This window comes from Diabrotica virgifera, chromosome 3 (genome assembly GCF_917563875.1).
Source record: "Diabrotica virgifera virgifera chromosome 3, PGI_DIABVI_V3a".
Classification (NCBI taxonomy): Eukaryota; Metazoa; Arthropoda; class Insecta; order Coleoptera; family Chrysomelidae; genus Diabrotica; species Diabrotica virgifera.
In genome coordinates, this window is record NC_065445.1 from 33,034,967 (window position 1) to 33,051,678 (window position 16,712).

General features: G+C 31.7%; 1 protein-coding gene across 2 annotated transcripts in view; it reads left to right on the plus strand.

The window, feature by feature from the left end:
- LOC114329828 (zinc finger protein ubi-d4 B) overlaps nt 1-16,712 on the plus strand; it is a 73,629-nt gene that overhangs the window by 3,128 nt on the left and 53,789 nt on the right. For both annotated transcript variants that reach the window (XM_028279078.2, XM_028279079.2), the window contains exons 2-4: nt 1,486-1,867; nt 9,684-9,809; nt 14,076-14,202. In XM_028279078.2, the coding sequence (XP_028134879.2) occupies nt 1,486-1,867; nt 9,684-9,809; nt 14,076-14,202 (635 nt within the window). The remainder of the gene's footprint in view (nt 1-1,485; nt 1,868-9,683; nt 9,810-14,075; nt 14,203-16,712) is intronic.

Consider the following 16,712-nt stretch of genomic DNA (forward strand, 5'->3'; position numbering starts at 1 on the left):
GCCACCACCGCATTTTTTTATGTAAATAATTTTTGTTCTTATTCAGGGATTAAGTTTCAATTTAAATAGTTGATAAATGATACCATGCTTTTAGAGTACTATTTTTAGAATCGCAAGCTGAAAATGAATCTGTGTGTCACCATAATTAAATTTGATTCAAATTCGAACATTGATTGTGTCACTTAGTCGTTTGATCAATTAAGTTTTGTTAATGTTCTGTTAACCCTCCGTTAGGCGCGTGGTCTACAATCGTAGACCACTCTCCTTTAAGTGGTCGCCAATTGCATAAAACTGCACATACGCCCCCATCCCGCTTAGTAGCTGTCACTAATACTTCCAACTTACTGTTCAGTTTGCTAAACGCCGCCGATCTGTTTGCATTATTTTTTTACCATTATTCAAAGAGCACTGGTCTACAACCGTAGACCACGCGACTAAGCGTGTTCCAGTTTTTAGTTGTATATATAAAGCTAATATGTAGCCTGCTGTGTATATAAAGCTAATAACATAAATGAAAATGTTTCAAGAAGCGACTTCATTGAAAACTTAGCATGGGAACTAATCAAACAGCAAATTGAATATGGATCAAATATGCCTTCCCTGCTAAGAGAACTTAGACGACGAGCTCGCGTACTGCTCGGAGTTCAAGAAGTCGTACCCCCTTCCCCTAATATTCCAACAACTTACGTGGGACGAAGTTGTATTTGTGCATGAATTTGCAATATGTCAAGAAGAAGGGCATGCCAAAGATGTGACACATTTGCATTTAAGGATCATTTTGGGGATATTTGCACTGAATGTTTGACGGACTAAAATTGTGCCACTTTGACCATTTAATAGTTTTGTTCTTTTTTTACTTTTTAGTTCTATTCTTTGTTATTTATCCCTATTGGTCATTCTATAAGTTCAAAGATAAAAAATATTTTGTGTTTTTTACTAAATTGAGCTTATTTTTGTGACCATTTTCATTTACTTGCGAATAAAGACCCAAAAAATCATGACTTGGTTTTTAATTTTACCACTGTCAAAATGAGAAAAGCCAAGGAACAAAACATATCTAATATCAAAGTGCGAACATAAATAAACATGTTATTAACCACTAATTTGTTAATTTTGCCAAGATCCGGTATTATAAGACAAAAAGCTATTGGTCTACGATCGTAGACCACGCGCCTAAGCTTGTCAGCAATAACGACGCGCCTAACGTAGGGTTAACCGTCTTTTCGATTATCCATCATACCCTTGGTCCGGTGCCCTGACGGATAATCGAGGTTCCACTGTATAGGTAATTCAAGTTTGATAATCGTAATAAAACTCTAAAATTTAACACATTTGCTGTGCATGACTCCAATTGGAATCTATATTATTTTAAATCAGATGTAAACAAAATTTTTTGACAAGCACAACTATCTTTTATGTTTTTATATATTAAAATATAAAGTTAGGATCATTTATCATTCAGCTGTATCACTTTTTCTATTACAGATTTATGAATGAGGCTAGCTACAATGAAGCAATTGAGAGTTCCAGCAATTTCAATACAAGGCTATGTATTGAAAGACGATTGCGCCTCCCCTTCATCGATACTCAAACAGGGGTGGCCCAAAATCATTGTTCTTTATTTATGAATAAGAGGCAAAGAATACCTGGATTACATCCAGGGCAGATATATTCTTATCCTAGACAAAGATGGAGGAAAAAAAGACGACAGTATTTATCAATGAATGCACGAGCATTTGCCAGAGCGGCTGACCATTTATTAGATGGACCAGATACCGATATGCATAGCATTTCCCAAATTGAAAATCCAGCACTCCAAGATACTGATAGTAAAGATAGTCAGTTGTTAAAGGATGAGGTTTCAAAGGTTTGTTCAGTAAATAAATGGATAATTGATGGATTCAATCCGTACTTAACCTTTTCACTGCAGCTAGTGTTCAGGTGCAGCAATGTTGTTTCCAGTATGGCTGTTACAGTCAAATGTATTGTAAAATCACTAATAGTCTGGGCAGATTATCGGAGAATAGGCCATTTTTGGGAAAAGTTATTTACCAGCAATTTTATTGCTGGAATCTTTAATTTTCAACTAAAATTTTAGATAAGTAATTGTTTATCAATAATTAAATAACTTGGTAATATTAAAGCTCTTTTTGTATTGATTATAATTCCAGAAGGTCATTTGGCAGTAGGTCAAATTCAATATCCTATTAAAAATTGTATAAAATATCTCGGTACTTATTTGGATAGAAAACTTCTATGGAAGGATCACATGCATCATATCATAAAAAAGTCTGAAAATGCAATGAATATTCTACGAGCCTTTTGTAGAACTAATTGGGGTGCCGATCCAAATATAGCACTTTTATTTTACCGTACTATGAGTCGTCCTATTTTCGATTACAGTTGTCATCTGTATGGAACTGCTGCAAACACACATTTGAATAAATTAGAAATATAAAAAAATAAATGTCTTCGACTTTGTCTTGGATATTTGAAGTCTACACCCGTTAATATAATGGAAGTTGAGGCGATAGAACTACCCCTGGAATTTCAACGACAGTTTTTAAGTGATAAATTTATTACTAGAGCTATAGGAAAAAATACAAACTATCTGCAGGATATACATAAGTTATCAATTTTAGATCTAACTCATAAATATTGGACAAAGAAAAAATGTCCCCTTCTTGTAGATAGTTACTTGAAAATATCTCAATACCGAAGTACTTTCTATACTTATGAAAATCAAGTTTCACCTATGTATTCCCATGTATTAGAAGAAATTTTCTCAAAACAAATTAATACTTTTTTTATGGATATTAATTTAAATCCAGCCGTTTTTCAATCATTTATACTTCATAAATGGCCACATTATCAGTTTTACTATACAGATGGATCCAAAGTACAACACAAAGTAGGATGTGCAATAATCAATATTCAAAGTGGATTTAAAAAATTATTCAAATTGCCTTGTGAATCATCGATATACACCGCTGAAATGATAGCGATACTTTTTGCTTTAAGACACATATTTAGTAACGAACCCTATAGCTGCATAATATTTACAGACAGTAAGAGTGTCGTTGATAGACTAACTAACGTACATAAGTACCAACAACTCAATCATATAGAACTGGAAATTATGACTCTTTATAATAAAATTGCAAATTTAGGAAAAAACATCATTATATCATGGATAAAGGGACACGCAGGCATTAGGGGTAACGAAATAGTAGACAGGCTAGCCAAATCCGCCCTAGAAATAGGCGAAGAACTTCCCATGAACTTACTACCCATTTCGGATATTGATATTATTAGTAGACGACACCAAAAAGAAAATTGGCAAAGGTATTATCGAAACACGAGAACTGGTAGTAATTACAAACAAATGCGACCTGAAATTCCCATTAAAAGATGGTTTCATTCTGTATCAAATCGCCATTAAGAGTTATAAATAGATTGAGATGTAATCATGCTCTTACCCCCCTTCATATGTACAGTCTGGGTCTCACAGAGTCACCTAACTGTGAGTGTGGAAAAGAAGGTAATCTACTACATATTCTCCTCGAATGTTCACATCAATCAGTAAATATAAACAAATTTTATGATAATCTTAATATATTAAAAATTCCACTTCCCGTCTACCTGAACAATTTGATTTTTTCTGAAGAGATTAATATATTAAAAACAATTTACGAACATATCAAAAATTGTAAATATAGATTGTAGCAATAAAATTTACCCTGTATTTAAGAAATTTTGTTAAAACAAAGCAGGCATGTTTGTTAAAACAAAACAGACATGTTTGTTTTGTTGTTATTTTGTTTTAAATCCTGTAGATTTAAGTAATTATTGTATATTATAATTGAAAAAAGAAAAGAACAAAAAAAAAGAGAAAAAGAAAAGAAAAAAAAAACAAACAAAAAAATAAAAAATGCAAAAAAAAACAAAAAAAAATAAAAAATGCAAAAAAAAACTAAGAAGATGTAAACCTCCGCGAGGATGAATCGGGTTTACGTCTTAGCGTAGTAAAAAAAAACAATTTATAAAAAATAACAATAAAAAAATTAATAAAAAAAAACAAATTAACAATATAAAAAAAATGCAAAAAAAATACAAAAAAATAATAAAATTTACAAAAAAAATGAACAACCAAAACAGAGTATTATTTAGATAATAATTGTAGATAATAATGTTAGTTTGTTATGTATTTAGAGTTAGAAATACAGAAAAAATTCCTCTGATTGAAAAATCAAATTTGTTTGTTTTTAAAATAACAAAATGTCTGGCTAATTGGCTCGGCCAAGGCCATCAAATTCACTCAAAAAAAAAAATTACAGAAGCCAATGGAAATTGAATGAACAATTTAGCAACGATTGAATTGTTAATTAAACATTTACGGTCACTATAATAACCACGATAATTATGATATATAAGAATAACTATGATTTTTGTATAAAAAGACACTGTACCTATCTAATTTACTTTACAGAATTGAAATTGGACTATTTAAGCGGTCTCAGGAATATTTTAAAATCATAAACTATTTTTTGGCTTATAAACAAATAGAATATCTCGGGAAATATTAAATTAAATTAAATTATGAAAACGGTATTCGAAAAAAGCGCCAGGACGCTTCTTTTAAAAGAAAAAACGTTTAATTGTGATGAGTGGTTCCTGAGATACAACCGGTCAAAGTTTACAGGCATTGACGGCAAAGATATAAACAATAGGATCATAATTTTCGAACCATCACCTGTTTATTTCGGTCGCCTTTCTCCAAACGCAAGTTTCATATCTTTAAAATACCCATAACATATATTATTATAATAAAAACTATCGATATTACGAGTGAAAATTGCGAAAAATAGCAAAATTCAAATCAAAAATTAGGTTGGAGAAAATGTAATCTCAAAGTTCCAAATCGGTATACATTTAAAAAATGCATTTTCTCGGCTTTCCATGGAGCAATTTTCTTTTATTTTTGTTCCCAAGTAACTCGAGTAGAGCCATCTAACTAACGCATTATTAAATGTCAAAGTTGCTTTTGTTCTGTTATAATAAATTAATTTATTATAACAAAAATTTTTAATTTGTTTAAATAAAGATTGTTTAAATAATTATACAGCTTTCAAATGATTATATTTGTGTTTTTAACGTTAAAAGGTACACTTGTAGTAAGTTTATTTAAAAAAGTCTACAACTGGAAAAAATATGTAGTTTTCTTTTCTTATAAATAAATTAATCTATTATATCAAAACAAAAGCAAGTTTGACATTTAATAATGCGTTAGTTAGGTGGCTCTACTCGATTTATTTGGGAACAAAAAAAGAATGAAGAAAATTGCTCCATGGGAAGCCGAGAAAATGTATAAAAAATTTTAATGTATACCGATTTTGAACTTGAGATTACATTTCCTCCAACCTAATTTTTAATTGGAATTTTACTATTTTTGGCAATTTTCACTCGTAATATCGATAGTTTTTATTATAATAATATATGATATGAGTATTTTAAAGATATGAAAATTGATGTGGAGAAAGAGAACAAAAATAAAAAGGTGATGGTTTGAAAATTACGATCCTATTGTTTATAATATCTTTCCCTTAAATGCCAGTCAACTTTGACCGGTTGTATCTCAGGAACCACTCATCACAATTAAACGTTTTTTCTTTTAAAAGAAGCGTCCTGCCGCTTTTTTCCAATATCGTTTTCATGATTTAATTTGATTTAATATTTCCCGAGATATTCTATTTGTCTATAAGCCAAAAAATAGTTTATAATTTTAAAATATTCCTGAGGCCGCTTAAATAGTCCAATTTCAATTCTGTGAAGTACATTAGATAGGTACAGTTTATTTTTATACAAAAATCATAGTTATTCTTACGTATCATAATTATTGTGGTTATTATAGTGACCGTAAATTTTTAATTAACAATTCAATTGTTGCTAAATTGTTCATTCAATTTTCATCGGCTTCTGGAATTATAATCAATACAAAAAGAGCTTTGATATTACCAAGTTATTTAATTATTGATAAACAATTACTTATCTAAAATTTTAGTTGAAAATTAAAGATTTTGTTGGAAAAACCCGCATTTTCCAGGGAAAATTTTCGTCGAAGTAAAATCGGGAAAAACACGTCTCTATGCAGAATTTATTTACGGTGAATTTTTATTTGGGTGTTTTTGGTGTAAAGTTAAAATCTTTGAAGTTATAGAGCAAAAATTGAAGAAAAAAACACGATTTTCGGGCGCCATTTTGTTTATAAAAAAAGTAGCACACTATCTGCGAACTTTGCATACCTATATTATTAAATATACAATCATAAGATTCGATTCTAGCAATAAAATTACTGGTAAATAACTTTTCCTTGTATTTTGCTAATTAGCCCTGAGTATAAATTTTAAGCAACTACCCTCTATTGGCAATAATATGCAAAGCCAGAGAATACTCAGAAAAGTTACAGTTATTTATACTGTTTGCGCTATATTTCTCTCCAGTTCTCGCAGTGAAGAGGTTAATAATAACTATTTTTCTATGGATGCTATACATTGTGCAACTTCTCTCACTACTTACATACATTCAAAACGAACAATTTCTCAGGCAGTGAGAAAAGTCGGCCATTGCAGTGAGAAATATTTTTTCTCACGGGTTCACCGCCGGTTTACATACATATGATCGCCATTTTCATGGTAACATGCACAATACAAACACAATTATTATTGTCAAACAAAATGTGTTCAAACTTGTCAAAACTTATCAAAAATTATCTTTTAAGACTGTTCAACTTGAATTATAATTTTAAATAAATAAAGTATATAAATATTAAGAATATTAAATACCTATGTGTATATATGTATTTTATTTCAATTTAAGCATATAATATACCTAAAAGCACCTAAATTATTTAATTTTGAAGTTTGAACTCTTGACAAAAACGCATCCATAGAAAAAGTACAGTGTACAGCACGAGAGAAAATTACATATTTCTCTCTCGCTTGATTTGCGGCACTCGCCTCGTGCCTCGGCTCGTGCTAACAAACTTCTGCGCTCGTGAGAAATATGTCTTTTTTCTCTCTTGTTGCACAATATACTATTGTTTCAATCTGGTCATTGAGAATTATATAGTTTCTTAAGTTGAGAAAAGAACCTGTGCAAACACTGAGTCTGTACCGATAAGTAAGGGTAAGTCCTAAGTCATAAATATCGATTTTGACTAATATGTTAATAAAACCGATGAAAAGCGAATGAATTTCAAGTTGAATTTGATATTTTTTGTTTTTGAAAAATGGCTTTGGCAGAGCCAATTATCCAGACTTGTTTGTGATTGATTGCAGATTCATAGTCATAAATTTCTTATTTCATAACGTTAGTACTACAATATTATTTTTATAGATACATACATTTTTTTGTGTTGCTTTATTTTTATTTTGTTTTTTAATCAATTTACTATGTAAATACCTATGTATTAATTTGGAGTCAGCTTTTTTTTAATTCTTTTATTAAATTTCAAAATAGAGATGAAAATGATTTGTATTACTTTTTCTCGATTTTTGCCTTACTCCACTATGTGGGTAAAAAGGTTTTTTGAAAATATATTTATTATCGATTTTTTTAACGTTCTAAAAACGTCGATATTTTTGACTCAAGACCTGTGTACTTATCAGTACAGAAATTATATTAAGTATCAGTGAAAATGTTTAAAAAAAAATTGCCCCTTATTTTTGTCCAGCTAGCGGACAAAAAGTGCGCTAAACTTTAAAAAATCAGCTTCATTTATTGTCCTTCAGTTCTACATTTAGTTTAGTATTACTACATCTACGGAGTATCACAATTTGATCTAACGTCGTATTAACATAGTTATTTTCTCTGCTTTTTGGTATTATGTGCTGTCGATTTATCTTAAGGTCAGACTTCTGTCTTTTGCGTTATGTAAAAGTTCATCAGTGTTATTTATGCCTGTCCAGTTCTTTATATTTCACAGCCACGACATTTGTTTGTGACCTACCCCTCTAGTAGCGGTTTAAATTTAATAAAAGCTTGCTTGTTCGGTACAGCATTTTATTTTTTGTTGAGGATCCCATTGGTCATTCACCATCATTCCCAAGTACATATTTGAATGTTTCCACTTGGTCGATTATCCACTTGCAGTTGTACTCTTAACAAGTGTGCCCTTTCTTATTGCAATGCATTTAGTTTTTCCAGCATTTCTTTTCAAGCCATATATTTTTCCTGCGGTATTTATTTTATTTAGCATCAACTGCATATCATGTTCGTTAACAGTGATTATCGCAGTGTCATCGCAAGTCATTAATGCACAGTCAGTGCATTCAAGTGCCTCTGCAAAAAGTCATTTTCCAAATTATTGAAAAAAGTACTGTTTATTTTTGATATATAGTCCGTCTAGAAAGTATCCGGAATTTTATATTTTTCCTAATTTTAATGCATTTCCTTTTTGTAACATTTGAAGACAAAAGGTAATGCATCAAGTAGGTTGTGCCGATAGTAGGTTATGGACAAAATCGCATGACAACACCATCTGTCGAAAAAAGAAAAGTGGTGGAATATTTGTATAGAATTTTGTCCGAAACGTTAAAAAATTAGTGCAATTGACTGAACTCGGAAAAAGTGCAGTGTATGAGACAATAACGAGGATAAAAAATGGCATAAATATGAGACATAGACCAGTTTCGGGTAGACCGCGTAAAATTGGCAGAAACAATTTAGATGCTTTAGTGGCTTTAGGACGACAAAATCCGTACCTGGGGTTTCGAAAATTAGCGAACAGGTTTGGAAATCAACGAAGAATAACAGTGTGTCCAGAAACTGACCGCATGTCACTGAAAATTCAAGGTTACATATTAAGGAATCCAAAAAAAAAATCCCTACAATGACACCTCTGCAAAGGCAACGAAGAATAGATTTTTGTCAACGTTTTCGAGAAGATAATTTTAATTATGTCTTTATATCTGATGAAAGTTGTTTCCAGCTTGGTGCAAATCATCTAAAAGTCCTATCAAGAGAAAATGTTACCGTTCAAATTTCCCACTAAAATAATGGTTTGGGGAGCAATATCTCAGCGTGGTGCTACACCTCTCTGTATAGTTAATGGTGCTGTTGATAATGCGAAATATTGTGACATCCTTATTGGTTTTCTTCTTGAAACGGCTCATGTTTTATATCCAGAGGGGTGGCGTTTTCAGCAAGATAATGCAAGATGCCATACTTCTGCTTATACTTAAGATTGGATGCAAGAACACGAATTGGCAACAATTCCTTGGCCAGCAGCATCTTCAGATCTTAGCCCATTGAAAACATATGGTGACTGATGAAGATTGAAGTGGAACGAGCAGTGCCACTAGATAAAGAAGGTTTGATTCGGTCAGTTTTACAGGCCTGGAACACCGTTACCGAAAATTATGGCCTTGACCTAGTTTCGGGTGTACCTGGACGTTTAGTTAAGTGTTTAGATTTAAATGGAGGTTGTATAAGTAAAGAAGATAAATTATTTGTTGAAATTTTATATTTCAAGTGATAGAAATAAATACTGTAAAATTATAATTCTGCTTTCTTTTTTCCGGATACTTTCTAGACGGACTATATTTTTTCAGTTTGTGCATAATGTTTTGATTTTAAAATACATACATTTAGAAAATGTATCTATTCTAATTATTATTCTATAGGAATGGTTTTATGATGAGGCTGATATGCTGGAAATGGATGCTTATGATGAACCTGATCCAGACTCTGACTTGGATTATGAGGAATGCTACAGTAAAAGACGGAGAGGACGTAGGGGTGTAGGAAGAGTAAGTATTGTTTTATTTTCATGCAGAGATTCCAGAAAATATAAAATACAGTATGTTTCCTACCGGGGTCACGTCCAGAGAATGAGTTCAGCGAGAGTCCCAAAAATGATAATATCTAGTGCGTTGGCAGGAAGAAGGATAATAGGTCTGGTCTGGATCCCACGTATGAAAAAAAAGTTGATTAATAGCAAGCTGAAAATTTGTTAATAGCTTAAGGGTGTCTACTCGGATAAACTTTGATATATGGGAACACTGGAACAGGGGAAGTTTTAATCGTGGAACAGGTTAAAAATTTGGAACGGTCAGACCACGAAAACGGCACATGTATTTTGTCCGACAGAACAGACTTAAACTCTCAGACCAGATATTAAACTCTCATGCAAAAATCAGACTGCTATTTATCACCAAATGGGCGTTTTAATGAGTGAAACATGTAGAATATTTCAAATGACAGGAATTATGACAGGTGATAAATAGCTGTCTGATTTTTGGATGAGAATTTAATCTCTGTTCGGAGAGTTTAAGCCTATTCTGTCGGACAAAATAAATGTGCCGTTTTCGTGGTCTGACTGACTGACTGACTGTTCCAGTGTTCCCATATATCAAAGTTTATCCGACTAGATACCCTTAAGCTATTAACAAATTTTCAGCTTGCTATTAATCAACTTTTTTTTCATACGTGGATCCAGACCTATAAGGGGAAGACCGAAGACAAGATGGAGCAATGAGGCCAAAGAAGACATCACAAGACTTAGCATAACCAACTGGAAAAGGAAAGCTAACGATAAGCGAGAATGGCAGAGAATAGTACACCAAGCCATGGGCCTGCCAGTCCTGTAGTACTCATATAATTAGGGCAGTCAATGAGGGTATTTGGCTCCGAATTCCATCCTACTACATCGATTTACTTGATATTTTCACAGTAAGTAGGGAATAGCTCAACAAACAAAGTCTACCCTATGCCGATGTGCGCTTTTATCTTGGGGGTGGTTCCCACCCCTTCTCGGGGGTGAAAAATGTTTTGGTTAAAATAGCCACGGAAGAGGCTAGAGAACCTAATTTTAAGCAAAAACTGTTCTATAATTATTTTTTGAAAACTCAATACTTTTTCAGTTATTCGTGGTTGAAAATTAGCCAGTTTAATTGAAAAATTACACCTTTTCGGACGGATTTTTGCGAATACCTTAAAAATTAAGCATCTAACAAAAGAACTATATAAAATATTTCTGTAGGTTATAAAAAAACAAAGAGAGTTGTTCCTTCATAAATCTTCTAGTTAAAATACAAAGAGGGGTATGGTAGGTAAAAAGAGTTTGTTTTTTTGCTGCATGCTCAAATCGGTTTATTCAACTTGAAATAACAGAGAAACTGTCGATTTTAGGTGTATAATGATACTAATAACTTTTGTAGGGCTTAAAAATACCTTTAAAATGAACAATACTAAATGTCGATCACATTCAAACTAAGCGAGATATTCTGCAAAAATGTTGATGACTAATGTATTTTAAGAAGAAATTAGAAGTATATTTAACCCCTCATCCATCAGAACTTAAATACATCGTTTTCTTTCTACAATACTTTTTGTTATAGTGTTATTTCTATGTTGAAAAAGTTGGACTGGATTAAAATGAACGGTTTTTGAAAAAAAAAAATAAGATTAAATTATGGAGCGTATTTTTAAATTTTCTTAAAAATGTTCCTTTTCCTCCATGTAACTCGAAAAAGATAAGAGATACGAAAAAAAGATACCACACAAAAATGTAGGGCTTTTTCAGATATAAATTTCCTTTTTGTTTTTCATTACTGTATCTCTTATCATTTTCAAGTTACATGGAGAAAAAGGAAAAGTTTTAAGAGAATTTAAAAATGCGCTCTATAATTTGATCTTTTTTTTTTTCAAAACCATTCATTTTAAACCCGTCCAACTTTTTGAACATAGAAATAACACTATAATAAAAGGTATAGGAAAACGATGCATTTACATTTTGGTGGATGGGGGTTAAAATTACTTCTCATTTTTTCTTAAAATACATTAGTTATCAATTTTGTTTGAAGCATATCTTGATTAGTTTTAATATAATGGACATCTAATGTAGCTCATTTTAAAGGTATTTTCAAGTACTTGGTATTAGTAGCCTTATACACTTAAAGTTGACCGTTTCTCTGTTATTTCAAGTTGAATACACCAATTTGAGAATGTAATAAAAACAAACTATTTTCTCCTACCATATCTCTTTTTGTATTATAACTAGAAAACTTATGAAGGCAAAGGCCTCTTTGTTTGTTATAACCTACAAAAAGTTTAATATCGTTCATGCCCCGCTCACTTTAATAAAAAACATGTAATCGTATTTATTTTCCTTCCATTTAGTCAGAGGCGCTGATGTCGGCATTGTGATTGGTGGAACGTGACTTTTGACAAATCCTGCGCTATCTGTGAATCTGTGTTCGTGTTCGTTCGTTCGTTGTCGTTCACTTATCTTATATGGTCGGTTATGTGATGTGTTTGTGTCACCATAAAAAGCTGATATTCAGTCGTGTTTTTTGATATTTTTGTTATTTCATAATCGAGTACCTTTTTACAGGTAAGTTTTTCTGATTGTAGGTACTGTTTATCCAACAGTTTTAAAATACACATTTTATTTCGCGTTTTGTTGTTAGGTCTAATGGCTCCGTTCAGCTGTTGTGTGCAGACGGTGAAAAAATTCGACAAGTAAACATTTATTTAATCCAAATTACTCATATTTCTATGTAAAATGTCACATTATTGTATAAATAAATAAGTAAGAAACAAAAGTTGTTTGTGTTTTACCTTTATTGTCCACTTGAATAAATAAAATATTAAATATTGGAAGTACCGTATGGAGGCTATGATGTACCTAGCATGGAGGCTAGATTATGCCACTCTTCCTATCCAATCAACAGCAAGAACGTTTAAAATTTCACACCTATCATGTCGAAGCTACAGACCACTTATGTGGAGGCCAGATTTGTAGTATCCTTCCATTTAACCAGGTGCTGAGATGGCGCTGAAATACGTGACATATTTTTTGAAGGGTAAGATCGCATTCTACCAAATCACACAACACTTTTTTCTATGATATAGTTTTTTAGTTAGATGCATAGTTTTTACGGTATTCGCAAAAAACCGTTCGAAAAGGTATTATGTTTCAATGAAAATGGCCAATTTTCAACCACGAATATCTCAAAAGTGTTTAGTTTTCAAAAAAAAATATAGAACAGTTTTTGCTTAAAATCAGGTTCTCTAGCGAATTCCGTGGTAATTTTAACCAAAAATTTTTCCACTCCTAAGAAGGGGTGGGAACCACCCCAAGAAAAAGCACACATCGGTATAGGGTAGACTTTCAATTAAGAGATAAGTAGAGGCTAGGCCCAAAATTTCATTAAAATCCATGCAGTAAGATGGAATTCGGAGGTAATATCCTATTCTTGCTCCCATTGACTGGTGTAAATATATTATTATTATGTTTCCTACTGAGCATACTTTTTAACAGCATTATCTATATACATTAAGCGCCACGCTACTAAATACATGGGTAGGTACCTAATTGCTATGCTTATGGGCTAATCTGGTCCGTTATCAGATGTGATTTGCATCCCTGTCATGTTACCGTCAAGAAACTATTCAGAATAATTGTTTTTCCATAAAAAAAAATAAATTATTAGTGTTGTTAATCTGCTTTAAAATAACATTAGTCAAATAGTTCAGAGAAATAAGGAAAAAAAAATATTCTGTTCGTGACACAACCCCCTCCAGGCCGAAACCAAATTTTTTGACTAGTATTAGTGTTTCCTTGAAAGAAACATTAATCTTACACAATCTGTTTAAGGGATAACCTTTCGTTTCTCGAAATCAACGGCATATGGTTTGTATATCGCATGTGGATTTTAAATGACCAATGCCGTTTGGTTTTGAGAAAAGTTATCAAAAATTAAGAAAATAAAATTAGCAAAAATAGTAATTAAAGCGTACCGCTATAGTTGTAAACAATTTTGGCGAAATTGTGTCTCCCTCTCGCACACCCCGTCTTATTTTAAACGCGTTGGTCTTTTTATCTGCCAGTTTCACGCTTGCTGTCGCAGTTTGATAGATGTATTTGATCATATTTACATAGCGATGATCTATACGGCACTCAGTTACGGCTTTTAACATTTTTTGATGACCTATGGTGTCAAAAGCTTTTTAAAAGTCAACAAATATGACTAATGGCTTGTTTCTAGACAGTTACTTAACTTAATTTGAAGGGACGAAGCGGCACCGATTCACCAAGTACGCCTAACAAGAGAAAAGGAGCAGGCAGAGGAAGGAAAAAGTCAAGTCATAATTTTGAACCCACCCCTGGAGATCCTGATAAACCTTTTGCATGTGAACGTAAGTGGCATCAAATAATGGCTTTTACATTATTCTTTATGATAAAGTGTAGTTGGTTTTTATGTTTTCGTATGTTTATATTTTATTCAAACATTTCCTTTAATGAATCGCACTCGTAAACTCAACGTGGTCATTTATAATAATTGATAGTTTTTGTCACAGTTATTTATTAATTAATAATGGCTTAATTCTTATTTGGTTTACCACATACCAATAACAATTGTTTATATACGGCACTCGAGATATAGTTGTAGTCCATTTACTCAAGGTTTTTGCTGTGAATTTTAAAGAACCGCTTGGATTGACATGAAATTTGGCATACACATAGCTAACATATCAAAGAAAATAAGATCTTGTGCCGATGTGTGTTTTTGCCATGGGGGTGAGTTTCAAGCATTCTCGGGGGTAAAAACATTACGTTCAAAATAAGTCGGAAATTGGATAAATTGACTAACTCAAAGCAACTTTTGATCTATAGTTTTTTCACCAAGTCAATATTTTTTGAATTATTTGCGAGTAAACAATGTTCTTAGACGGTTTTTCGCAAATAACTCAACAAGTAAGTATTTTATCGAAAAAAATATTCTTAGGAAAAATATACTATAAAAAAGTGAAAAAAATGATAAATACATGAAGTCTGTAGACTCAGTAGAAGCAGAGTTGTAGCTACCTACATTCCTACATATTTTTACTGCTTGAGATTTTTGGTATCACTAATACTTTGTAGTTATTTTGAAAAAAAGTAATTTAAAAATTTTTTTACTTTTAAACCAAATTTTTTCAAAAGTTGTGATGAGTTTTCCCCAAAAATTCCTTAATTTTTTGGTTATTTCACGTTGAAATATTCGATTTGGAATTCACGTTTGGATTGGACATCGAGGAGAATCCAAAACTGAAAAAATATAGAGGGTGTTCCATTAAAAAACACATAAGTTTGTGCCACTCTGTTAACACGGGTGGTCCTGTATATTTGAGAATATTTTAAAATTATGGTCCTAGATGTGCCTCAACTTTTATTTGAATAACTTTGTTCGGAAGCTATTTCCTTGTGGCATTTTTATAATGAACTATTTTAAATGGGAAATAAGCCACAATTTTACCAAAAAAATGAATTTATTAACTTTTCGACGCCAAAGTCGGGTGTCGTTGTCAAAATACACAATAATACTAAATAAACAAAAATGTTGTTGCTTAGTAAAAAATTCTTCTAATAATTTATTTAATCTGACTAAGCGCGAGAATTTTACTGCCATCGTTGCATTTGTTATCTTTTTAAAGACAGATCACATGCTATGATTTTTTGTGGCGGATATTCTTGAGTTGGGGTTGATTTCATGTAATCGAATGAACTATTTTTTAGTAAAGTCGTCCCAGGAACGCAACTCATCAATATTGGCAATACTGGTATAATACATGCCTGAATTGCCGATATAAATGAGTCAGATTAAATAAATTATTAGAAGAATTTTTTACTAATCAACAACATTTTTGTTTATTTAGTATTATTTTGTATTTTGACAACGACACCCGACTTGGGCGTCGAAACGTTAATAAATTCATTTTTTTGGTAAAATTGTGGCTTATTTCCCTTTTAAAATAGTTCATTGAATAACTTTTTTTCACAAGTAATTGGACTTCCTCGTACTAATCTTATATAAAATAAAGCATGAGAAAATGGTAAAATGTTTGAATAAAGTAACTTACTTTTCATTGGTTAGGTTGTAAAGCATCAAGCTGCTTAGCATGACAATGATCAATAATCTTTTTTGACATCAAGTGATAATAATCAAGTAGAATAATCGTAGCAAAAAAATGGTATTTAATCGCTTCATGCTTTAGGACAGCTTATATTTATTATTTAGGCAGGGACTCGAACCGAAACTATGATTTACCAAATATCCTTAATTTATTCTCCATTTTTAATGAGGAACGTAGACTAACTTGATTTTCTTATCATAAAACAACTATTAGTAGTATTGGAGGCAATTATATGAGATTAATAACAATAAAGAAGAACCTTGATGACATCACGATTGCTTCTCAAGCATTAAGTTCAAATGGTTCTCTTAGTTTAGCTTTTATAATATATTTATATTAATAAACTGCGCGTCATAGAAAACGGGCACCCTAAAAAATTGGTAATTTTTGAGGTTGTGTATCTCCTAAACCTGTTTTCAAGTGATTTAAGTGATTTTTTGAATATCTTATAGCCTTATTCTTTGTCAATATCCCTGTAATAATATTTTTGCTAAACAGGTAAATTTTCATTGTATACAGGGTGTACGAATCAAACTGTGTTTTTTTTTCAAAGTTCGCAACACCCTGTGGAATATCCTAGCATTTATAAAATACTGAAATTAAAACCCAACTATAGCCTCAGGTTTTCTCAACATTCTGTTTTTTTATTCATTCGCTTATGTTGGATAATACAAAAGTTAGGTACTTTAACAATTAGTTATGATCTTTTTCAGTACATGGTGTTTCTAAACAAGTGCGACAAACTTTAAGGG